General features: G+C 35.4%; 1 protein-coding gene across 13 annotated transcripts in view; it reads right to left on the bottom strand.

The window, feature by feature from the left end:
- SOX5 (SRY-box transcription factor 5) overlaps positions 1-27,223 on the bottom strand; it is a 1,016,716-nt gene that overhangs the window by 18,841 nt on the left and 970,652 nt on the right. For all 13 annotated transcript variants that reach the window (XM_076007578.1, XM_076007575.1, XM_076007577.1 and 10 more), the window contains 2 exons: positions 20,272-20,449; positions 9,091-9,236 (listed from right to left, as the gene is read on the bottom strand). In XM_076007578.1, coding sequence (XP_075863693.1) covers positions 9,091-9,236; positions 20,272-20,449 — 324 coding nt within the window. The remainder of the gene's footprint in view (positions 1-9,090; positions 9,237-20,271; positions 20,450-27,223) is intronic.

Here is a 27,223-nt window from a genome sequence, read left to right as displayed (position 1 = left end):
TTTATATATTAACTGTATATTTTCGCTACCCATAAATGATAATTTCCTCAAAAGCTGTTAATTGATAAGCTTCAATACTTAAAGCTACTCCATTTATAATAAAGAATTCCATAATTGTTTTCTTAAATTCAAGGAAGATATGTCAATTTACGAAAAAAAAATATGATAGCTATTCTGATGTATTTTGGGAGAAGACTTTCCAATAATAAACAGACTTACAAACTCAGGTACTTTGTTAAAGACACGGTTATATGTCAAATTCAACATTACTTATTTAGTGCGTAAAACAGGAAAACACTGTCATGGAGAAAAGTCTCTATGGCTTAGGTGTGTATAAAAAAACCACTCAAAAGCATGTGTAAAGAACAAATAATTCACAAAAAAGGTATATATGAATACTGTCACATTAAAATACTGGCCCTTGCTACTTTGTCATCACGGTGCTTATAGTATGTACACCTAGCAGAGGGAAGAAGGCAGGACAGAAAAGACTAAACCCTGGGATTTCAAATTCTGTATATGTGGTCAGGATTCAGTCAATGTCTAAAAAAAAAGACTGTTTTTCTTTCAAATTTGGGAAGACAGATGTACTGTACAACCTGAGTCAAATCAGAAGGGTTAATGGAAGAAAATTAGGAGGCCAGCAAAGAAAAATAATAGAATTCATAACTGACACAGGATGTCCAGTAGGTGTGAGGAATGCACAGATGTAAACAGAAAACTAGAATGTTGTCTGATGATAATTGTTTTATAAACAATGTGCAACTCATTTACTGAGCTATAGAAACATATAGGGTTGTTCTCTTTAATTTTTCCTTTTCAAGGAATAAAAGCCTTAAAACTGTCAGTGTTCTTACAAATGTAGCTTCACTAGCCAATAGTTACTTCAGTTAAATAAATATAATTGGACTATTTTAAAAACTCATGGCTTGGTTTGGAAATGCTGGGTCAGACAAATGGAAATAGGCATATCAGGGTTATAAGTTTACTTTTCAATTATTCGTGGTAGTTTTAGGTGCAGAGAGAGAAAAAGATAGATTAGAATAGATATTTAATATCTTATTTTAATGAACAGCTAAAAACTTCATCACATGTCTTATCAGAGCTGCTAGGAGAAGCAAAGTAAATAAGATTGAATATATTCTTTTTGCTTTCTTAGCTCATTCTCTAGCAAAGGGGCCAGTGCGTGGCAGAGACAGGAAAGCTAGGAAAGGAGCACAAACAGAAAAAACAAAGTATTGGGGGAAAAAACAATGTACAAATTGTGGAGTTGGTGATTGCTTAAATAAGATTTTCATGATAAAGCCTCAAAAATGTGCTAACAAATACAAATACACATGACTAATGCTGGGGCACAAGCTAATTGAACAGGCGCTGGTTACTTTCTGGAACTCCCTCTCCACGGTCCATTAGAAAGCTAGGTTCAAAAACTGATCTGCCACTTGAATTCTCCTAATCTCCTCAAATCTCAAGCTTTTAAAAAAATTTTAAAACAAAGAATACTGTTCTTATATTACAGAGTGAGACTGAAATACGATGTGAAAGCACTGAGAATTATAAGGTACAAATTAAATACCAATCGCCACTATTACTCCTGTGACTCATAGGCATAAGCAAGTTTTTCTTATTTGTAAAAGAGGAGAAAAAGTACGATAGGAAAGATCAGATGAGACCTTCTGAAATAAATGCTAGAACATTTTCTTGATAATTTAAATCCACATTGGTAAAATAGCTTGCAATATAAATACAATAAAGAATACCATACATCTACTAAATATAAGAGGATAACTGGAAAACAAACTTTTTTTTAATTATTTCAGTGTCTTACTGTGTAACTGTCTTGAAGACAGCTACATGTTCTTGAGAAGGAGGAAAGGATAAAGGGAGAAAGAAAAGAAAGACCATTTTTTTGACAGGCCAAGCTTTTCAAATTAACACTTCTGGTGCAATAATGAAAGTGAGTCTTATGTTACTTATTGAAAATTTAGAAAGTTCAGAAACAGGGGCATACCTATGTAAATTTATAACCCCATGGCATTGGCATAACTATTGTTTACACTGTATTATATATTATCCTAGTTTTTTATCTATGAATCATGAAAATATAAGTTAAAAATACCTAGATCATTCTCTACATAGTGTTTTGAAACTTGCTTTTTTCAGGAATACTATTGTGAGCATATCCTCCAATCCTTAAACAAACAGACAATTTCAGTCATCTGAGAGGCCTGTGGGTATCTCCCTGCAACCCCAATTTGGCATGCCCTATGAGTCTTCATTTTATTGGACCATCCTGCACTAACCCCTCTACCAGAATGATGTAAAGAACACAAGACTCTCTGTTTGAAAACATGCACAGCTTTTCTAGGCTTGAAAATTAAACCATAAAAAGTTTACTGGAAAAAAAAAAACCTTTAAAAAGCTCCTTAAAAACTCACACCATAATTGCTCCCCACCAAGCGTGGGCACTTGCTAGCTGCAAGTAGTGGCACTGTGACAAATGTAGCAAAACTGAAAGCGGGCTATACTAAGAGAAAGAAAAAGTCTTCCACTGGCCATCTGTGAAAATAAGGCATGTGGCCATTAAATGCAGAGGCTGTAAATATACACAAACTCCATGAAGCAAATGGCAAAAAAGGACTAAACTTCAAGCTCAAACAAATCAAAATGTTTAATGCATAGTTACCACTGCTGGACGAAAACAGCTCTGATCTTTGCAGTCTGCAAACTCGGCATGTATTTCAATTAAATACCCCCAAAAAGAAAAGAAAGAAAAGGAAAGAAATGAAAAGACACAGAAGAAAACCGTCTGGAACAAAAGGCTATAGACAGCCTATACTCAATTTCTAGAAACAAACAGCCCCTTTAACTTGCATCAGCCTGTCGAGAATGTCGATTGGAATTATTGAAAGGCTGACATATAGAGTGATGGATAGGTGATGACATAATACCTATTTGCCTTTTTGTCATGGTCTTTGAAAACTGGCTGCTCTGTGCTGATAATATTCACTAAGGGGTTTTCCTCTCCCCTCTTGTCCCATAAGAAGTGTTCCCTAGCTAAGACACTCAGAATTAAGAAGGTTTTATGAATGAAAAACAAAAGAAAAGAAAACCTAAGGATCAAATGCCAACTTGCACATAAAAAGCTGGTCTAGATTTTCTAATAATCACTTGCCTAGAAAGCAGTTCCCCATCCATTTTATATAAATTTTCAGAGTAGAGAGACTCCAATAGTAAGAAGGCACATATTCAACTTCAGATTTTGTGTATCTTGTAATTAAAGTCACCAAATAAATATGTAAATGTAGAGAATGAAAAAATAATATATATTCATTTTTATAAAGAGAAAATATTAATCACTGGTGTTATTTTAATTTGTTCCTAGGCAAATTCTAACTAGAGGATTTAAAAGATTTGGAAACATTTTCTTTAAACACACACATAAACACTCCTAAGTAAAATCTCCACATTGTTGGAAAGAGCTGTCTCACTTCCTTCAGAAGGATTTACCTAACATGTCTACGTCCTTTGTAAAGTTTTTCTCTAGCCATTGAAACATCTCGTTCTAATTGGACTTCTCTAATTCATTTTAGCTAAAGGCAACATTTACAAAAGCCATCCATACATCATTAACTGAAGCATCTTCCACTGAATGGGGGAGGCATGAATTCCTTCATATTCACTTCTTCAAAGCAAAGCCTGTAATTCGCAATTCCTCACAGGCCTTCTCCTTATCTAAGGGAGAGGAGCATGTGTTAGATAAAGCTGAACTACATACACTGTGTCAGTTTCTGAAGAGTTAACACTGCTGGCCCCATCCATCAGATAGCCAGTGACGCATCAGGAAAGAATGATGGATGCAAAATTATTACAGGGCTGCCATCCGATACACTTACTGCCATTTGTAACTAATGCTGGGAATGACACACTTTTTTTCATTATTAAACATCCACATTAAGTCAACATTGGTCACTGTCATTTCATGTTTGGCACTCTGTTAAAGGGAAAAAGAAAAGGGTTGACAATGACAGAAAAGAGGAGGTTGTATTGGAAGAGTTTCCAAGTGCCAGAGTAATAAAATTAACCTTTGTTTACAACCAGCCTATACAATCTGTGGTAAGGCTTCTTATGAATATGACTGGCAAATAATCAAGAAGAGAAACTGGTGCCACGATTGAGTGAATTTTTATTTAAAATGAACATGCTATTTACCAAATTTTCACCTTATTTTATAGAAATCTGCAAAGAATTTTTGCTGAAGCTCAGAAGGAAAAGTAAGCCATTTTTTCCCAGCTATTATTTACAGTTAGAGATGAATTCATAGTATGCATACCTGTTTATATTCTAGGTACACTGTAGGCAATTAATGTTTGGTGAATAAATTCCCTACCTTAAGAAATATATGCATACATTTGCATGCTTATTTTTGTGAGTGACATCTGTTTTACATAAGAAAAGCAATACAGAAGTCAGTCTTAACACGTATACAGCATGTGTGTGAACACACTTTCATAGATTTAACCTGTCATCAAACAATGTTTTCTTGTGCACATGTTTGTTGTTTAATTCTTTATGAATCCCAGACAAGGTCTAAGGCCCTGGACATGAGATACTGGAAGTGCAAAAGACAGAGAGATAGCAACAATTATAAAACAAACAAAACAAACTAGTTTCATGAAGGAAGCATTTGTGAGCTTGGATATCATTTTTATAATGTGGCTGACAATTGCCTTTTCTTACCCAACAGCTGAACCTACTTCTAGCCAATGAGATGTTTGTGGAAGTCAACTTGAGAAGAGGAATGAAACATCCCTATAGGAATGAAGAATGAAGTTAGCAAAGAGAAAACTTCTCCTTCCTGAATCTGCCTGCCTTCACCTGGATGGGATAGTTGTAGGTGTAGCAACCATTCTGTGACCCAAAGGGAAAAAACCCAAAGAATCACAGGGATTTCAACTCTGATATAATTGAGAGTTAATGAACCGTAGAAGTTCTCCTACTCCTGAACTTCACAATGTAAGAAAAATCAAACACTATTTGTTTAAACTACTGCATTTAGATTTCCTGATGCATGCAGTGAAATACATTTTCTAACAGAGACTACAGTATAGGAATAGTCTTCTGAGGATAACCACATCTGGAGTGAGGGGAGTAGGCTGGAGAACTTCTGGTCTATTCCTCATTTCAACTGAGTACACTGGGCCTCTATTGTATCAGCACTGCCTGGTCGGATCAGGATGAGATTTTTATGCTCTCCTATAAGGTATGAATACTTTCAAGTACAAGGTTAAGAACCTAGTATACAGTTGATTATATGGACAAAATCGTGCCATGTGGTTATTAACAAAGCAAATGGGGTGTGGGGTTTTTTTGTTTGTTTGTTTTTTACAAAACAAATGTATGAAAAATCTTCTTTCTATTACTTCCTACCTGAGAAGTTTACTTTTTCATCCAGAACACTAATCTGTAACAGAGCTGTGTGGTGAAAGATAACATTATTTGAATATACAATCAGTCTATAATTAACTAGAGATGACAATTATAAATAACACTGTGTCCCAGAGTTTCCAAGAAACCTGACACACACAGTTCTTGGGTATGTTGAAACTCTTCCAAGAAAAGTAAAGAAATAAAAAAAAAATCTTTTAGAAGTCTTCAATTAAAATGTGTTTCAGTAAAAACGACTTTCATGATGTGTTTTGGTACATATCACTGGGAAAACATTTGTCCCCATCTTCACACCTCTAATTGTTTTCACTGTCCAATTACAGCTTTTCAGAATTAAGACCTTCTAGTTGGGACACCCATGTTGGTTATCTGAGATGTGAGGACAAGTTAATGTCTGTTAAGTTGGTGGACCCAAGAAATTGGGTCTCTACTACAAGATTCCAATTATCTGAATCGCAGGTCATCATATCTATTATCTTTTAGACTAATAAAAAGCACTGGGCTGATTTTTTTTTCCTTTTTCCTTTTCCTTTCTCCTGGCTCCCTTCCATCTTTCTTTCCGCTTTATCTCCCCCATTCCTTACGTTTCACCTACTTTCTGAAGGAGTTAGGTGTATTATTTTAGATAGAAAAATGCCCTTCTTTTGGGATTCAAATGATACGAGAAGATCATAGTGCAAAATACAAGAGGATTTTATCATATGTTGTTTATGGCTTTCATTAAGAGCTAGGAAGCAAAATTTCAAACCGATTATTGATCCATACATGCATTGGCCATAGGTAATGCTCAGTGATTATAAAATTCAAATGAAAAGGTACGTACTAGAAAAATGACACCACAATATGCATAGTGATGTTGGTTCACGTGGAAGAATAATTACCTACCTTTGTGAACTCACATATATAATTGGTCTGATATGCTAAGCAATATGGGTCTTTATTCAATCTCTGTAGGTGAGCTCTCACACATCAATATGCAATTATTAACTATCAAATAACTTGACCTATACTACAAGCTCTATGAAGGCATAGCCCATATTTTCTGGTTCAATACAATACCTCTAGTACACAGCACACACCCTAATACATGGTAAGTGCTAATGTTGAATAATTACAAATTCAAAGATATAAATATGACATTACTATCTCATTCCCATGAGTTGCACAGAGATCAATCGCTAATGCTGTAGAAATGACACCTAAGCTAGTGCAATAGGAAAAGTCAACCACACACTATAGTAATACCTGCTTCAATAATCTCAATTTCATGTTCAGGTGTCAGAGTAACATAAGAGTTGAGATAATTCAGATCCTTTGGTTGAAAACATTCACTTACACATTATAAGAGTTTGTCATACTATTATAGTAACAGAACTGCTTCATTTTCAAGTTTAATATTTTCACTTAAAATGCATACAAGCACAAGACTATATAGTTCAAGGTGTAATTCAACTACGTTGACAGTGTATGGTGGACAGATTTGAGAATGATAAACTTCTTGAGACGAGAGACACCTTAATTGGCCATAGGTTTGGCAGGTATTATTTAAAAAGTAGATTTTTTTTAAAAAAAAGTTGTCATAACTCTACAAAAGAGAAAGGAAATTTGATGCAGTAGCTTTCAACAGAGGCAACTCTCACTCCTGCAACCCAAATAGGAGGTGCTAATCAGAGAAAAATAAAATAAAGAATGATTTTGGAGGTGGAACAAGAAGTGGAAGAAAGGTCCCCTAAACAATGGATAAGTATGGAATAAAGTGAATGCAGATGGTTCCACTCCTGTTGCTTAATCAAAAGGCTGTGCAGAGTCACTGGAGCCAGCATAAAGTCATGTGTTAGAACAACAGCTGATCTGTATTAGAGAAGATTAACTCACAGTGCCATGGTGGAGGGCCCGGGATTATTTTATGTACTTCCATTGCCTTACAAGCCGTCAGCACAATTATTGCCCTCCAATGTGAATGACTGATCTGTAACCACAGCTAAACAGCATGCTGCTTAGGGGCCTAGGAGCTTCATGAAGATGAATTTCCATACCATCAAAGTGCTTTTAATGGGCTCCCTGATCCAACCACAAGGCCTGTTTTGCAAGTATATGGAACTCAGGATGAAGGCTTCCTGTCCGAAAGGATTTGGTCGGTTGTCACTTGACAATTCCCAGCCAGCACTGGGGAAGGGGGGGGGGGGAGGATAGGTAGAGTTGTCTCTGCTTTGGAGGATTAAAAAAAAAAGGGTATAGATGCTTGCTGAATGCAACCAACTGCTGTATCCACAGCTGAATTCAATGCGCTTAACAAATAACGGCAATTTAGCTATGCTTGCGAGGAATAGCTTGAGTCACTTTGCATTAGCATCTGGCTGAGTGTTAAACTCATTTCTACATGGGGAGCAGAGAAAAGGAATTTCTGTTCAAGCATCCTTTCAAGAATGTTTAAATATTTGAATATAAATTCCTTTATGCTTGCTATCATTCCTTCTTAGAGCTGTCACTTTGCTTTTCCCTTTCCCTTTTGGTGCTTGGCTTTAAAAATGCTGTGCCCTTCTCACCGCACCAATGTCACACTTCTCATGTTGTAAGACTGCAAAGGGTGTATACTGACCCCCGCGTTGCCCTCCCCTCTGGACACAGAACGGAATTAAAATAGTTTCTCCAACCTAAATTTTTACCCACATTAGGACCAGAGAAAAAAGCAGTTGCAACAGGATCACCCATACATTATTTCATCTTCACTACACAGATCGCCAGCTTTCTCAGCGATTAGACATCAAACTCCATATAAAAACCTGGGAACAAGAAAGCTCTCCAAGTTAGCAATCTGCTCATTCTGGGCAGTTGTTTGACTCAGAAGCGTCCCATGATGATTAACTTTCAAGTTACTGCTAAGTAGCTGATCATTTTTTTTTCTCTCATCTACTTTATCTATAGGATTGTGCAAAGGGGACTTGGAAACACTTGCAAATTTCACTTCAAAACATATCAAATATTACCAAAGGAAGCACATGATTCTGAGCATTCTAAAATAACTCATAATATTTTTCTTAATTAAATACAACATGCACTTAGACAAAAGAGCTTGAAATCATTATAGATCTCAGTCAAATTCAGAAGTTTCATTTAGGTATAAGGATAATGTCACAGTTTTAAAAGGCACATTTTGTTTTAGGAAGAAGTCAGATTTTTCAATTGTGCAGTCACCCGACACTTGACAGCACTCTGCATTGGAAACATTATGACAAGCTCAGGATCCTAAATACTTAGAATATGAGCATGGGTATCATCCAAGCTTATGCTGATTAAAGAAGATTCAGCATTTTCAAATCCAGCTCATCCCCAATACAAGTTAAGCATCTCTGTAAAGCAAAACTTTTACTCAGACTCAGATATTTCAAATGCCATTTCATTTTAATACAAGCTGGTGGCATAAAGGGGGATATTCACTGGATAAAGAGAATTATAACTCTTCCCATTTCCAGATGGTTTTGATTAGGATGGGCATGGGGCCTTCTGTACTGATGGAGGGAAAAAGGAGAGGGAAAAAAATCATCATTCTGAGGATGGCAAAAAGATGGAAAGATAAAAAACAAAAGCATTCAAGAAACTTTATTAAGCATTTCTGGAAAGCAAGTTATTTTATGAACTGACCTTTTCTGTCCGGCAGTTATTGAGACCCAGACTATTCACAACAGCCACCTTCCCATCAAGCACCTGTTGTTCCCGCCGAAGTTGTTCCTTCATCTGCCGAGCTTCTTGGATTGCCTTGGTGACAGCATCATGGTCATTTAAATAACCTGAAAACGCATCAGATCAAAAGATATGTTTTGTACTAATGCATGGACAGGCTAACCTTTAACCCTTAAAAATCACCTTTTTTAGGGTGTAAAAGCTAGTTACTGGCATATAATAATTTCTCCATGCAATTTGTCTAGAATGAATGAATGAATGAGTGAATGAGTAATTGATGACTGACTCACACAGTCATACACAAACATGTTTCCAAACATCTATAATAAAAACATAGTATTTAGGTGAAATATGGTTGTTTCCAAATATTTGGAAAGAGATTTAAAATATAATTTTAAGTACAAGTTTTCGTTATTAATCTGAATATTTTGCAGTGCAGACATAAAACCTATATTTTATTTTCTTCATACAAGGAGCATTTGAATGTTACCACAGGATATAGCTATTAATATTTATCCCTATGATTATTGAATCTCTTATAGTATTAGAAAAGTCAATTTAGAGTGTGTGTATAGCACTATTTGGTTTGTTATATACAGAAGAAGTAGATCATTATTAACTGACTGAAAGAAGAGCATTTTCTCCCTACATCCGTTTACGGTGAAATAAACCACAGGTGGCAGTGGTTTGCTATGGGATACAAACTTGTAATAGTTAAGGGGCTAAATATCAAGCACAGAATGTAACCAAGCACCTGTAATTGTTTGATATGAAATTGTGGCTACTCTTAACTATAGTCACACTTAATTCACACTCTTAATAAGATGGTCAAATGACCAGCTTGTGTCTGCAGCTCTACAATTCATGGTTAGTAAAACACATTAGCCAAATATTATTTTTAAAGAATAACAGGTGTAAGGAGCAAAAACAATTTTTAACTTAATTCTTACACTGGTCATTTATTTATCTGATGCACATTAGTATGATGATCTGCATGACATTAGGGTAGAATACTGATGGGAAAAGATTGTTCTGCAAATATTTAAAGAAAAGCTAATATCTCATCTTTCTCTCTCCCTATCTTTTAACTAGGGCATAAAATGGCATAAAATGAATCTGTAATATGAAATTGCCCAGAAAAGGGACTTGTTTGTGACATGAGGCTAAATCTAACCAGATCCATTGGTGAATTGTGACAGATGGAGGGACTGTGAGACAGAAGGCAGGCACTAATCACACATAAAATGACCGGCTTGCCTCAACATGTTCCATGGATTCCAGCAAACTTTACACCCTAATCCATTTTTAGAACAAAAAACATCTGGGCCATAAATCCTCTAATCTGCCAAAACACGCTATTAAATCCCATGATTTGTTGAAAAACACTAAGATTAAAGAAAGGAAATATAAAATGGCTAACTGCCGTGTTAGGAAAGTGTTATTAATACTCTTTCTTTGTCTCAATTATGAATGTTCTGGTACTAAAGAGCCTTGTCTAATCATGTCAGATTACACATCCTCTTTGTATTGCTAGACTCTTCTATCTGATCTGTTGATTGCCAAAAAACATAGAATATTTTCTTGCTGCTTAAACATTTCTATTGAAGAAACCGATGTCAGATTAGTGCAGCGCTTCAGTGCTGGCAGGTTTCTAAATGATCCATGCTTTTTCCCCAGTTACTATGCACAGACCAGACTTGGTCCTCTGATCTCTTTTAGGCAGAAAGAAAAGTTCCAATGTAGGCAAAAAAAGGGGAACCTTGAGAGTGATTATATATTTTGCTGTTCAGAGCTAAATTTATTGGAATTTATTCAAAGAATAAAACATCCCTGCTAACTATAAACGCAATATGAATTGAAAACAACTATTTAGACTTAGGACAGATCTTTAGGGTTAATATTTACTATAAAAGATGATTGTATTTAACCTTATATTATCCTCGACATTCTGACTTGGTTCTCCTGCACAACCTTTTTAATGTAATATTCTTGAACTTATTCTGTTCATGAACATTACTCTAGAAAGAAATACAGCTCTTATATGATAGTAATTGTCTTGGGATATGTTCATTTAGTAAGATCTTATGAGGATATGCCTGATTTTCCTATCCTCTAACCTCTTGTTTATATACAACCTGGCACCATGCATTTTTGTAGACTATTTAGCTTCTATGTAGTCTAATTAGCTTCTCTAGAACACAAATATATTTGAAATGGTTTGGCACATGAAGTTGAATAAAAGCATGAATTCTTTATGCTTTTTAGGGACTGCCAAGATAACATTGTGTAGGAAAAGTGATTAATATACATGCAAGAGGAATGCAAATTATTATGAGGGTAACTGATAGACCCTCATTCTGCAATGGCTATTTTCAAAGGTGTGTGTTCGTGTGCATGCAGAAATAGGGGTTCAATTTGAAATATACATTCTTGCTTTTAGAGATTCTTGAGTTTTAGTTGTGCTATAGGAAATTTTAACATTTCTATCTGCAATGTTAAATCATAAAGCCCTTTACCTATTACAACATTCAATCTCAATAGGATTGTTTGCTGGTTATTTATATCTTGTTCTTATGACACTCACCAAATCCTAACCCCTGCTGACTCCCTGTCTCTCAGCAAATGGCCTTGCCTTTGATTTTAGAAAGACCAGTAAGGGTAAACTCTTACCTTCCTGCCCTCATCCTTTCTCCTATCCTCTGATAGCTTCAAATCTATCTCCATTTATAGCCATTTTTCCCTTTGCTTCCCTTCTAGAGTACTAGATTTCTATACTCTTCATTATTTTCTCTAATAATAATTCTCATTATTGGAGAATGTCATCTACCTAATCATCTCTTCCATCTCTACCACCTCAACTTGTTAAGTATTTAAGGTTCCCTCTTCTCCTAAAACAAATAAATAAAGTCCCTCCGTTAACTTTGTTTTGTTTTTTCTTTCCAACCCTGTCTCTCTTTTTACCTTCTATATCAACCTTCTCAAAGATGCTTTATCTCATACTCTCCCATTTCCTCCTAACTGTTTGGTTCCCACTACAATTTTGTTTCTGTTGCCCTTGGTCTTTGAGTTGCCACATCCAAGGGGCATTTCCATTCCTTGAGGAATGATAGCATTGACCAACCAGCCTCTCACTATTGAAACTCCCTCCTTCCTTCTTCCTCATCATAGCATGGTTGCTTGGTTCCTTTTTCCTCACTGCTTCCTCTATCTTCAGATCCTTGCCTGGGATCCTTTCTTCACCTGCTTCTTAGATTTTGGACTAAAGTTCCAATCTTGGTTGGGAAAAGTATGCGTTTTAGAGTTGGGCAAACCTGAATTAAAATCCTACTTTTGCCACTTACTGGCTATATAAATTACACACCTAATTTTACCTTTCTAAGTCTCAATCATCTCATTGGTTAAATGGGGATAACACTCACTAGATAAAACAAACATCAAGATTAAGCGAGTTAATACAGCTTCTTATCATAATAAATGGTCCATAAAATTATTCAATAGCTGACACTTTATTTACAAAGCAGCATAGTAAAATAAGTAGAATTTGAGGATTGGATTCAGATGGAGCTAGGATCCCACTTCTGGGTAAATGTGATATTTGACAAATTTTAATGCTTAGTCTCACTACGTTTCCATTTCCCTCATCTAGGAAATAAGTGTAAGGTTGATAGAAGAATTAAATGAAATAACAAATGTGAAGGAGTAGACAGTGCTTGGTATCTGAGGAGGCAGCCAGCAAAAATTGTTAACTCCTCTCTTTTCTTTTTTATTATCTCGATGTGCACGTCCTTAGCACTCATGTTACATGGGTTTGACTATTATGATGAATCTGTGGGTGGATGCCATTTCTTGGTTAGTAAAGAGGTCCCATGAAATGGGAGGCAGCCTACCAGAGTTTGAAGAGATCCCCAGTGGTCACCTGATACATTTTATTCTGCCTTCATTATAAATTTAGGCAGCAACTGCATCTAAAGTTAGGCTCAGCTGAGAGGGTATCTGTGTTGGAGAGGTTGGGTGAGCCTCAATCTTGAAGGAATTAAAGGGCAAAGGTCAATATGACTTCCCTTAACATGCCAGATGAGATTTGGAAAACGCCAGTTAGGAATCATTAGTGTGAGAAACTTGTGAGATTCTGTAACTTTGTTAAATTTACCACAATTTGATGTTTTTATGCCTCAGTGTTTCTTCTTAACCATTATTACCAAAATACTTCTCAAAGTTTTAATTTTTTCTAAAGGCCTCTTCTATATATTTTCAGGGGCAGAAGAGAAGGGACAAACTGAAAAGTCTGATTTTGGAGGTGATAAATTCTAAAAAGAAAGAATTACTACTAATGGCTGCCATACACAGAGAGAGAAAAACAAACAAACTGGAAATCACCTGTAAATAAGTTGAATTGCATCCCCTACCCCCAGCCCCACCTCCCATCAAGATATATGCAAGTCCTAACCCCCAGTATCTGTGAATGTGACCTCATTTGCAATTAGGGTCTTTGAAGATGTAACTAAGTTAAGGATCTTGAGGTGGGATAACCCTGGATTTAGGGTGGGCCCTAAACACAATGACTGGCATCCTTATAAGAGAAAGGAGAATGAGAGACTTGACACCCAGAGACAGGGGAGAACCCATGTGGATACAGAGGCAATGACTGGAGTTATGCACATATGCCAAGGAACGCCAGGAGTCAGCAGCATGGAGGCATGGTTCTCCCTCAGAGCTTCCAGAAGGAACAAACCCTGCTGATACTTTACTTCAGATTTCTAGCCTCCAGAATAGAGAGAATAAATTTGTTTTAGGCCACCCAGTTCATGGTAATTTGTTGTGGCAGCCCTAGGAAAGCTATATACCACCCTTGGTCTTAACCATGTCCCTAAGACTTGAGAGGGTAGTCCCAAGTACTATAAAATTAATTACTGCCTACCTCAAACCCTCCCTGATTGCTGATATATTTATCTGCATATTAAGCTTCTCTACTTGTCCCATGAGTACCTGAAATGCAGCAAGTCTGGCTCAGAATTCATCAATTTCCTGTGGCCTCAATCTGCTCTTTCTATATTCCATAAACCTTTATAGTTCTTCATCCAGTCACCTGGAAATCATCTAAGCTAAGTTATCTCCTTTACCCCATACAGACAAAAGGCAGCCAGGCCCCGACAGTTATACCTCTCCCTCAGTCCTCAGACTTGCTTCTGCATTCCCACGGTCCCTGCTTTCCTTAAAGCCCCCTCATCTCTCACTTGTATTAATGCCTTAGTCTCCTAACTGGTTCCCTATTTTTAGGCTTACACTCTTTAAATCCATCTTCTACTCTGCTTCCAGATAAAGCATTCCAAAATGTTTTTTTTTTTTTTTTTTAAAAAAAAAAAAGGAATTTGGATCAAGTCAAAATCCAAAATCCCCAATTAAAAACCCATCTCTGGGTACCCTAATGCTTAAAGGTACACTTCATACAATGATGATCTGTAACAGTCTTTGAAAAATAATTCCAGGTTTAAATGAGTGTAGGAAAATACTACGTTAAAGTTAAAAAGCTTCCTTCATTGCATGAATTTTCAAAATCTGGAATATGTTAATGTGCATTGTGAATCTTCAAGAGATAACAGTATGCAGCCTTTCCCAAATACAATGGAACTTTTGAATCTCTTTGATGTTCCCTCAAAAATATCATTCTGGGATAAGTTCCAAATACTTTAACATAGCCTAAAAGTCTCTCGTCATGATATCAACTCCGCTTATCCTTCCCATGTCCCCTCCTGCCAATCTCTCACCAGCCCTGTGTTTAAGCTGCACAGGACTTTTTCCCTGTTGCAAGGACAGGCCTTCCTCCTCTCACTCTCCCATCGTGTCTCCCAAGATTTTCTCTTTTGCGGAAATGCTTTCTCTTTCTGGTGTGTTTGGGAATTTATTCAAATGTCACCCCTTCTGTGAGGACTTCTCTGACATATCCCAGATATCCTCTTAGTAAAGATGAGTACTTTCCATTTATATACTCCTTTAAACCCTTGTACATGCTTTTATTGTCACATTGTCTTGCATTTTTCTAAGTTTGTCTTTCACATCAGTCTGTGAACTATTTGAGGGCATTTTTTATGCAATCTTTTATTCCTTTGGTGTATGGCAGGTTCTGCTGAAGGAATATATGTATATTCTAGGTTGAAAGTATCTGCCTTTATAATTCCAAGTTCATTGATTATCTCCATCTATATATCAATAGAAGCCTTTACCATATGGCACAGATTTATTAAAATTCATGGATTTAACACATGATATTAGGGTAATATAAGTTCTTATTTACCACATATTTATTTTACATAGGACTTTTTAGCTGTAAGTGAAAGGGCATATGTGTTTCAAGCGATTTTCAACAAATATTAATTTTTTTCTATTTCTGAGGTCACTGATCATTGTCAAATCTTTGGCACCCTGATATGTAGCCATTTTTTCAACTGTGAAAGCTCACAAGAATTAGATAATACATGTGAAAGCAATCTGTAAACTGTAAAATGCTATGAAAATATTAATTGCCAGATGTCTTTGAATGATGTCCCTAACTTCCTGATCATCCAATGGCTTTCTATGAATTATAATATTCTTTTCATTCATTCAATCGCCTCCCCACATACAAAATTTTTCTCATTAAAACCTCTGTATAAGCTTTGCTCATTAAAAACATAAGCTAATGAAGCTTCAAAATAATATCCTCCTTCATGTCATATTTTAAATTAGCAAGTTGTAGAAATAAAGTACCCAGTTAATGAACTTGAAAATATTTCCCTCCATTTTATTTAGTCAGTGTGCGTCTACTACATTTGCTCAGGTAAAGTTTTAATTTTAATGTGTTAACGCCTCTGAAGAATGAAGGGTAAGAATAATACATTCCACTATGTTCTATGCTAGGACAGAGACTATAGGCACCTAAAGCCTCGGTCCAAGACTGTCATCTGCTTATCCTCTAGACTTAGAAAAATGTATGGCATGGAGAAAGTATTTAATTCTCATTTGTTGGATGGATGAGTGAAAGGATAAAATGACTAAGAAGAGCTTCTAATGCATAGAGGTTACCAAAAGACAATAACTAAAAACAAAGGATGCTAACCCATATACTGTGGTTGTAATGCCCTAACTTCCATTGGTTGTGAGTCTGGACAAATTACTAGATCTTCATGTACATTTGTTTCCTTAAAATTAAAACAGAAAGTAATAAACACAGAATCATAGAACTGTCAACACTGTGACAAGAAATTACTTCAAAACCCTAGGTAAAGGCCTCTTTAGGTCTGTGTGTTCCTTATCTTCAAAATAAGTTTTGACTAGATTGTATGGATATCTACTCTATCTGTTAAGGGTCTATAATTTTAGAACAGCTGCATTGAGAAAACATGAAAAAATGCTTTGAAAAAAATTAAAAGTATTATACATATGTAAAATATAGGTGGAAAAGGCCAATACGGGAAAAATAACATCTGGTTAAAAGATTCTAAAATTATCCATCATTCTTCTGAACTATTATGCCTTTTAAGGACTCCCTTTCTTTGGCGCTCCTATCATCTGTGTATCATATCAAAAGGATTCTTATGAAATACATCGTAATATTGGTCACCAACCTCAAAAAAGTCACTTTCTATATTTGTAGCTAATAGATATATAGCAAAGAGCCCCATGTCATTAATGATAACTTAAGTTATCTTTTGGTCCACAGTTTTCCGTAGTTTATAAATGGCATAACACATTAACTCTTCTTTCAGGGGTGACCTTTACAACACCATTAATCCTCACAGCTTTTATCCAACTACATTATTACTCATTAAAGTTTTAGCTTTCAACATCTGCATTTGTTGAAAAGAGAAAAGTAAATTGTAGTGGCCTCAAATCCTTGGAAAATATGAGGGATGTGTATGTGGTGAAGTGACTTTTCAGAAAAGAAAAGAGATGTTTTAGTAGTAGAAATAGTCATTATAAATGTCATTAAATATGTTCTTGCCTTTCTAAAATACTGTCATACTTAATCCTTGGGAATGACAAAGTAAAAATATTCATATATGATAAAAATGTGATTACATTAATCTATTAGTTAAATATTTTAGTTCTAGTAACATTACAACAGTAGCTCATATACCAACATTTGTGATATACCTGAGCCTTAATATATATTATGGAAGTAGACATTTTTTGCCAAATAAAATATTTTTTCTTTTACATACTTAGTTCCTAAAAGCAAATCGAACCTGGGTGCTCATTCAGGATATTGAGCAAGGGAACTGAGATTTAGACCATAACGATGAAAAAGCACATGTGTATCCCAAAACTTTTTCAAGCTTTCTAAAACTTCAGTTTTCCCTGTTTCTCTGCTCACTGCTACCTCATTGCCCCAGAGTAAATTCCTCTTAGCAAATAATCTGGGATTCTACTTTGCAGAGATTAAAGCATTTGAAACATACTCCTTTAGACTTCATTCTGTCTATCCCAAAATTTCTCTGAAAACTTTACCATTTTTTCTCTTCATTTCCTTCACTCTCAGAAAAAAGGGGCTTTTCTCCTTCCAAGGCCAATCTTTTTTCATCATCTGCTTGCTATATTGTCACCCTTATGTTGTCACCCTTGTACTCATCTTTCCAACTCTTCTTCCTCTTCCCCCTTGAAGAGGAATGTATATATATATATTTCTATTCTAAAACCTGTCCCTACTCAGTCTTCTCAAACTATAATCACTTCTCAACACCAAACTTACAAAAAGATTAGTCTATATCATCCACTGCACTGTCTTTCCTCATATCATTCAAATTTTCATAATTGGAAATCTGTTCAAACCATTCTACTAAAACTTATCTGTCAGAATCTATCTATCTGTAAACTCCAACTAAATCCTAAGGCTTTTCTTTCTCATGTTCTTTAACTTTAATGCAGAATGTGCCACCAGTAAGTGATCCTTCAATTTTGAAACTCTTGGTTTTCATAGGCTAGCATGACACTGCTCCATCTTCATTGCTATTCTAACATAGTCGCTTGCTCTTCATTTCATTCTTATTCTAAAACACTCAGTTTTCCACCTAAAAAGGGGCGGTGGTTCTAAAACATGTCCAAAGATACTTTGATACTCTTCCTTCAAGAGTTGGAGACTAATTCCCCTTGCCTTGGGTTAGGCTGGACTTAGTGATTTTATTATAAGGTACAGAATAAAATAGAACTGACTGTGGGTGACTGTGAACAGGTCATAAAAGGCACTATTATCTTTCTTTCTGCTCTCTTCCTTGATCACTCACTCTGAGGAAGGTTACAGCTACATGTTAATGAACTGAGGCCTCCAGCTAACAGCTATGAAAGTGAGTCATCTTGGGAATGGATCATCCATCCATCCCAGTAAAGTCTATGGATGACTGCACCTCTGGCCAACATCTTAACTGCAATCGTATGAGAGATCCTAAGCCAAAACTACCCAGCTAAGCTGACCCTTAGAAACTGAGATAGTGAATGTTGGCTGTTTTAAGCGGCTAAATTTTAGGTTAATCTATTACAAAGCGACAGGTAACTAATACAATAGGTAGTACCTATGATTCTTCAGCCCACCTCTCTTGTTACCAGACATACTCTTTTTTTGGTGAACTTATTTGTTCTCCTTACTTCAACTACATCATCAAGGAATAATTTCTATATCTTAAATGCTAGCACCCCTCTTACATATCAGACTTGCATTTACAGTTTTCTCCTGAACATCTCTAATGGTTCCTTATATTTTAAATTCAACACATATTAAATTTTTATATTTGTATCTTCCCTCAAATCTGCTTCCATTCTGGTCTCCCTTTCCATAGTTAATGGAGGCACAATCCCTCTTATTTTATAAACTCAAAATCCTACCTACACTCCTCTGTCTACAACTGGACCCCTAACAGGTACAGTCTATTGTGGACACATTGTGTCAATTCTTCTTTAATAATATCTTTTCAATTTATTCCCTCCTTTAATTTATAATTACTTATTTCTGTCTCATGTAACTTATTCTCGCCCTACACTAAAACAACGGCTTCCTTAATTTCAATATCTTTCTTCTGCCAACACTCTTCTCAAAGTTCTGATCACATTGTTGCCTGGGGAAAAAGTCAAAATTCCTTAGGATAGCATTCAATCAGATTCCATCTGACCCTTTCGCTTTTAGTTTTAATCACTTTCCACTATATATTCATTCTAGAATCTAGAAAAATCATTGTATTTTCTCAAAAACATGATGTTTTACATTGTGTTTTTCCTTACTGCCTAGATTGCTTAGAAATGTATCTCTTCTTTAAGGCTCAGTTTGAATAGGCTATTTCCAACTTAGTCTTCCTTGATGCTTCCCAAACAGAATCCAACACTCTCCTCTTTGTGACCATAGGATTGTTATCTGTGCTCTGAAACGGCACCTTACTATAGCTGACTTTGTACTATAGGATGGATGATTTCCTCAATTAAACCATGAACTCCTTGGGCTGACCTATGCTAGTCTCCTGGAAATTGTATGCAAATAACAAACACATCAATAAACGTGGGTTGAAGTAAGCATTTACAATCTAATATAAGTATACTAAAATAAAAATCGTTGAATTTTTCAAAGTCAGCTTATAGAAATATCTTCTACAATTTACTGAATTTACAGTTATGGAGAACTGAAGCTATCTGCTCTTTTACAATACTTTAGTGTCTTCAAGTAATTCTCAAGCAGAATGGAACTGAACAAACTTCGCATCCTGATGGTGGACGGCTGATCCAGGCAAAATGCATTTCATCATTATGTGTACTTTGCACACATCACCAAACAAAAAGAGAAACAAATTTCAGTGATGGAAAAGATAAGTCACCTCACAAGAACATTCTAGAACCACTGCTCACTGTCATTAGTCATTTAGGACTCTTTTTCATAAACTTAGGGACATAGTTAAATACGCAAATGTAACCAATACAATTAGATTTTCATGAGGACATTGTAACTTTGGCTTCAGTGAGAAATTTCATTTGCACGTTCAAAGCAGACCTACGTAGTTCTTCAAATTGAAACTCTCCTACTACAGAACTCAAGCCATGCACAGGGTATATGTGATGTGCCACTTAAAGATGATTTCATTCAATAGCCATAAACAGAAAATTAGCAAGAACAAAAGAAACAGAACTTACCTATTGTGCTAACTCTGGCTGAAGGACTAGCTAACGCTGCTGGGACAGAGGCTTTGAGGGGGCCTGCCCCACTGTTTATTCTCAGAGCTGGCATATGGGGAGAGGTGGGTGATGTGGGTGATTTGCCATCAGAGGTCTTGGGTTTAGCTGATAGGTTCAGTGGCTGTGCCACTTCATCCTGCAATGATCATCAGAACATGAGCTGTGGTAAGGCAAGGCTGATCAAAAATGCCTAGAAAAACACAGGTACACAGCGGATCATTTCCCATCAAATTACTCTACCAAATCAGTGATCTTAACATTCAATCTGAACATTGCAGTGTTTGGTTGCCTGTCAACATTACGCCACTTTCAACTACACATTACGAAATACCTTTCGTATAAGAGAAAGTACATGTGTGCTCCGCTATCCACAGAAAGCACATAATTGATGTAACCTGTAAGAAATAGTCTTGAAAAGCAATTTTTGTACTATTCATTTTTACTGAGACATCGCATAGTAAATATAAAATTATGATGTAGGTAAGTTTTTTTTTAACTTCCAAAGAACTGGGGTTGCATTGGAAGCATCTTTGTACCCTGGTGCTTAGGCAGGAGCACCCATGATGGACTTACATGGCTGTGTGCCTCTGATCAGAACTGCTCTCCAAATTAAACACACACAAAAAAGAAAATTTTCTAACTCTCTTAGAAAATAATCCTTTCTCCTAGGTTTCACAGAAACACTTTTGGATTTCAGCTAAAAATGAAAATGAACATAATTAACATTGCCCCAATATGTATTACTTATTTATATGTGACACTGCTCTAAACACTTAACATCATTTTTTTTAAATGAGATTTGTTTTCCAGATTTTCCTCATAGTATACTACATTTGGCATGAAGATTTGTATGCAATCACTTTAGCACGGTTGATGATTTCCAACTGTTTTATACTTAAACACGTCAAACCATAGTTTATACTCAATTTTATATATTTCTATAAAAGCCCTTAGATAACTTCATACAGAAATGTATGGATACAATACCATTAATATTTCTACTACATCATATAAGAATATAATAAAATGATAATATTAACATTACATTACTTATCTTTCATTGAAAATGGAGAAAATTATCTTACTCCTTTTCTATGCTCTAAAATTGGAATGTTGAGCCACTAGTTTGTACACTGTTGTTTACCTTATACCCAACTTTACATAGATATTACTGCAGAATAAAAATTTAGTTTTTACTTAGTTACTATTTCATGAGTTAAGAATATAAAATATCTATGAATAGCAGGATAACTTGTTGAAAGTAGAATAATTTTTAATCAAATGGTGTAATTAGGTGACGAGAATGGATGTTAATTAATGCAAACAAAAATTGTATGTACGGGTTTACCAAAAAAACCACTGAAATCAATCACTTTACAAAATGGTTAAATGGCATATGTCATCTATTTCAAGTTTATATTTTTAAGTGGTTTAATAGTATCAGATTATTATACAATTCTATGGTTAAGTGCACTTAGGAAACCCATAGACAGACTAGGAGAAAATACTCGTGTAGAATTTTTCTTTAGTTTTTTTCAGAAAAAAGAACAGTTATTTGAAAATCCATGAGATAATTCAAATTGGCAATCTTCTATCATGTGACACACATAATAAGTTAATGGACATTATACCACATTTACATTGATTTACAGAATCTTGATAGGAAGTAAAATAAGATAATCCATAATTGACTCAATTTTATATTTGAGACATTTACTTGAGCATTTTATAAACTACAGGGGTAAAATTATGCTTAGGTTGTTCAATATGAAACATTTATTTAAGCTGTGCAGCCATAATCCATATGCTATGTTATTAAGTATGAAATGTCCAATTTCCTGAAGTACTAAGTTTGACAGCTGATATCTCAGACATTTCACTTTAAAACTTTGTGTTTTATATTTATTGTGAAGGTACATCTTCTCAGTGTTTCAAACACACAGTTTGGCTTGGGGTTCTCTTTCAAAAAAAATTTTAGAACAATTTTTGTAAAACCATGGATAAGTAAAAAATTCATGTTATTTTCGAATGTGAGTTCCATCATGGAACCAATGCAGCACAGACAGCTCAAAACTTTGGATGCATGTGGCTAATGGAGGCACAATATGTCAATGGTTAGGGGAGTTCCATTCTGGTGATTTTAATCTTGAAAATGAGCCATGTGGGCGACCTGAGACCAAGGTGGATAATGATAAGCTGAAAGCTGTAGTGGAAGCCAATCCATTTCAACCTACGCATGAATTAGCAGCAAAGTTTGACATTACTATTCCAACAATATTGGACTATTTGAAAGAAACCAGCAAGGTAAAGGAGCTGCATAGAATGGGTTCCACATGAATCAAAAGCATCAGAAGAGAAATCATCTCAAAGCTTGCCCTTTTTTGCCATCATGACATAAAGGTAAACTATTTCTAAACCGTATTGTTACACGTGATGAAAAAGGGATCCTTTTTGACAATCACGAGCATTCGGCACAATGGTTGGGTAACGATGAAGTGCTCAAATACACTCCAAAACTGAATATTCATCAAAAAAAGCTAACGGTGTCTGTTTGTGGTCCAGCGCTGGTATTATCCACTACAGCGTCATGAAACCTGGTCAGTTGATTCCAGTGGATGTCTAATGCAACCAATTGGATGAAATGATGAGGATGCTTGTGATTAAGCAGCAGAGACTGGTCAGCAGAGACAGGCTAATTCTCTTGCAAGACATCATTCGACCACATGTGGCACAAACAATGTTGCTCTAGTACAGTAGCTGGACTTGGAACCTTTCTGTCATCCACCGTAATTACCAGACATTGCACCAACTGACTACTACTTCTTCCAGGCTTTCGACTACTTCTTGCAAAGAAAAATACTGAATTCTAAACAAGCTGTGGAAAACACCTTTTGCGATTTCATTGCCACTTACTCTTCAGGCTTCTTCGCTGCTGGCATAAATAAGCTACAGTTAAGATGGCAAAACTGTGTCAATAGTTTAGGCACATACTTTGATTAATTGTACTGTTTCTTGTTTGAGATATAATAAACTGCATTTTTGATTCAAAATCAGATGTTTCATATTTAATGACCTCATATATTATGTTATGGTTGGCAGAAAACCAGAAGTGTTGTGTCTTTTCACTATACTCAAGTATGGATGGGTAGTTCTCAAAACTACCTGTGGCCCAGCGACTAGCACCATCAGCACTACCTGAGAACCTGCTAGAAAGGCAAATTCTCTGTCATTGAAACTTTGGGGGTGGGGCCCAGAAATCTGTGTTTTAACAAGGATTCCAGGTAATTCTGATGCACACTAAAGTTTAAAAGCCACTGCTTTACATAATATAAAAGGAGACTATTAAGTTTTATTAGACTTCAAAACCATTTAAAAAGCTTCTGCAATATAAGGAGGTAACATTAAAAAGTATGTAATGTTATGTCGGTCTCTAAAATATGATTGGGACATATCATATACTACTAATAATAAATGGAAACATGCATATGCATAGTAAACTAAATGCTACTGAGATTCAGTGGCACAATGAAGACTGGAATCCAGGTCTTCTCCCTGTCAAGTAAGCATAAATATCCTGACTGTGAGATAGGGGCTTTATTGACTATTTACTATGCAGCTGTAAATATTTCAGGCAGTGTTTCCAAACGTTGCACCTGTTCACTACCTTCTGTGTGAAACGACTGGGTTCTCTCATGACAGCCCAAGAACTTCCCTTTGACAGCATCACAGCTCTTACAAAAGTTTTGGGGGCTGCCTGGAGAAATTAAAGGTAGCTGTTTCACTTGACTGTGCAGAAAGAAAAAAAAAAAACTAATAATACAGAGGAAAAAATGTATTCCCAGAGTTTGGAATGGGGGAGATTTATAAGTACAGAGGAAATAGAGTGTGAATGTGTATGGGGGCAGGGGGGATGGTGGTGTTGAGGAAGATGATGCGGATTTGGGTGCTGATGGGGTGAAATGCCGTATGTCTTAGCTTTAAGCACTAAGAACTATGACATGCACATGATAAAAGATGATTATTCAAAGCATTTATTGAAGCAAGAGACCCACTGGAACTCTTAATATTCTCCTCCATTCAAGGCAGCACTGATGTCTGAAAGCCAAAAAGTGCAAGGCCCCAAGGACATAATAGAGGTCGACAGTTCCAAAGTTGATATAAATGTCATTCAAAATTGCCCTTTCCTTCTCTTCTATTGTGTGACCAGGCTAATTGTATATTAATAAGGACCCAAATGCTTGATCCTTATACTGGTAACTATATAAATAATTTTGACCCATTATATGATATTATTTCTCAATTTGGCTCTTTTAATAATTTACTACTGAGCTACTAGACCAAATGCCTATTATTCATGAAGAATACATTACATTACTTTCCCATTTTCTATTAATTATTGTTCATTTGACTAGATGAAAATTTAAAAACCTTAACTGTAAAATAGATGTAGAGTTTGTATTTATGGTGTGCATTCTTATAATTATGAATATGAATGATAAATGCCAAAGGTAACACTTTTTATCTTTGTTTTTCACTTATAATATCTATTTAGGAGAAATTTGAAAACTTAGCATGATTAACCCCCATTATTACAAATAAAAATACATTTTAAAATTGTAAATAATTTACAAATGAAAAAGTAATTTTCAAGATTAAGAAAGCACTGGAAAATAAGCTAAAAAAGCCATTTCTATCAAATACACCATCAAGCAGTGAACAAAGCATTTTCCTTTTGATTACTTGCCCAATTTTAAACAAGGTTGCCAAACGAAACTTCTGAAAATAGCATATTTCATAATTATTTCATTTATACACAAAGTAATAGTTAAGAAGAATTTGTGTGTCTGTTGAGTAGCTTGAAACTTGTACATGATAAATATAAACTAAGTATTTAAGCTTAAGTAAACATGTAAATTAAGGTAAACAAGTTTTAACTAGTAGAAGGCCATGATTTGCATTTATAGAGTTCATTATAAATATTCCAAATAGTTTATTTAATCTTTAGGACTATGAAGTAATTAACAATCTCACAGAGGAAAATAAGGGTCAGAAAATTCTAATGAAACCCCGTTTTTTTAGACTCAATTTACAATATTCTTAATTTATATGACAAATGTAATCCTAAATTTTAAAGGTATTGATGGAATGTAATTCCTGAAATTCAGACCTAACCATATAATTCTATCACATAATAAGCCACATGAAGGTTAATACACACATTTGCTATCTTATATATTAAACTTTAAGACACAAATTGACTTATTTTGGTAAATTTTTGTTTTTGCTTCTTTGTTCTCTACACTATACAGCATTGAAATTTCCTTTGGTAATATTAAAGAGTTGCTTAACTAGACCATTCTTTGAGGAAAATCCCAAAGGTTCATGAACAATGTAGTGGTATGAGAAAATACCATTTTGTATGTCTACATATAAGTTTTAGGAGCCTATTTGTGATTATAACTTCTCCTAATCAACTACAGAGTAATGTTAGTTGTCTGGGATAGAATATAAAACATTAAAATACAAATAAACATGTAGTTTAGGCATGTTCCATTAACTTATAGTTACTATGACTTGTTTGAAAGCAAACATCTCACTTAATATCAGCTTGTGGTCAAAGTAGTAGAAACAGTGGAGGTTTTAATTGATTAATTAATCCCAGACACTCTCCCACGTTGATAAATAAATAAATTGGATAAAGAAAAGAAAGAATGTGACACAAATACACAGCCTTAGATGCAATGAAGAAATACCAATTGTCACCATGGACTCTGAGATTATTGCACATAAACTTAACACTGAAAAATAATTATATAAAGCTAAATATATATTTCATTTAAATGGTTTTCTTTTTCCCTCCCTTCCTTCCTTCCTTCCTTCCTTCCTTCCTTCCTTCCTTCCTTCCTTCCTTCCTTCCTTCCTTCCTTCCTTCCTTCCTTCCTTCCTTCCTTTCTTCTTCTTCTTCCTCTTCCTCTTCTTCCTCTTCTTCTTCTTCCTCTTCTTCTTCTTCTTCTTTTCTCTCTCTCTCTCTCTCTCTCTCTCTCTCTCTCTCTCTCTCTCTCTCTCTCTCTCTCTCTCTTTCTTTCTTTCTTTCTTTCTTTCTTTCTTTCTTTCTTTCTTTCTTTCTTTCTTATCTTGCTCTGTTGACCTAGGTAGAGTGCAGTGGCATCATCATAGCTCACTGTAACTTCAAACTCCTGGGCTCAAGGGATCCTCCTGCCTCAGCCTCCCAAGTATCTGGAACTACAGGTGCACACCGTGGTGCCCAGCTAATTTTTCTATATTTTTAATAGAGACAGGGTCTTGCTCTTGCTCAGGCTGGTCTTGAATTCCTGAGCTCAAGCAATCCTCCCATCTCAGCCTCCCACAGTGCTAGGATTATAGGCATGAGTCACTGCACCTAGCCTAGATGTTTTTCAAATAATAAGTTTATTTTAAAAAATCATGCCACTCTAACATAATTGAATAATGTTCACAATTTTGTAATGTGCAGATACAAATGACTTAGAGAAATCCAACATAATTTAACAAAGAACAAGCATTCTGTGGAATCCTGGAGGGTTATTTCTCTCTCCCCACCCCTTAGCCTTTATAATCCTTTGCCAAGGAATTTTCATAGAGAATAGAAACCTAGAGATACTAGTATCCCAAAGAAGCCTATTCATTTCTCCCTGTTTTTATCCTTGTCCTTCACAACATGGAAATATACCCACATGTGGGCTGTTGGACCACATGATACACTACTGATGTTGTGCAAATGATAATACTCTTCAGAATAAAAATTTCATCTTTATCCATTATCTTTATTTATTCTCATTATCTATTTGATGATCTGGTTCAAGTATTCCACTTCCTTAAATATTTACCTAAATTAATTACTGAAAATCAAACATTTATTTGGCAGCTAACA

Source organism: Microcebus murinus, chromosome 10 (genome assembly GCF_040939455.1).
Source record: "Microcebus murinus isolate Inina chromosome 10, M.murinus_Inina_mat1.0, whole genome shotgun sequence".
In the NCBI taxonomy this organism is placed as follows: Eukaryota; Metazoa; Chordata; class Mammalia; order Primates; family Cheirogaleidae; genus Microcebus; species Microcebus murinus.
Note: the sequence above shows the minus strand (reverse complement) of the source record. Positions and strands in the feature narration are given on the sequence as shown.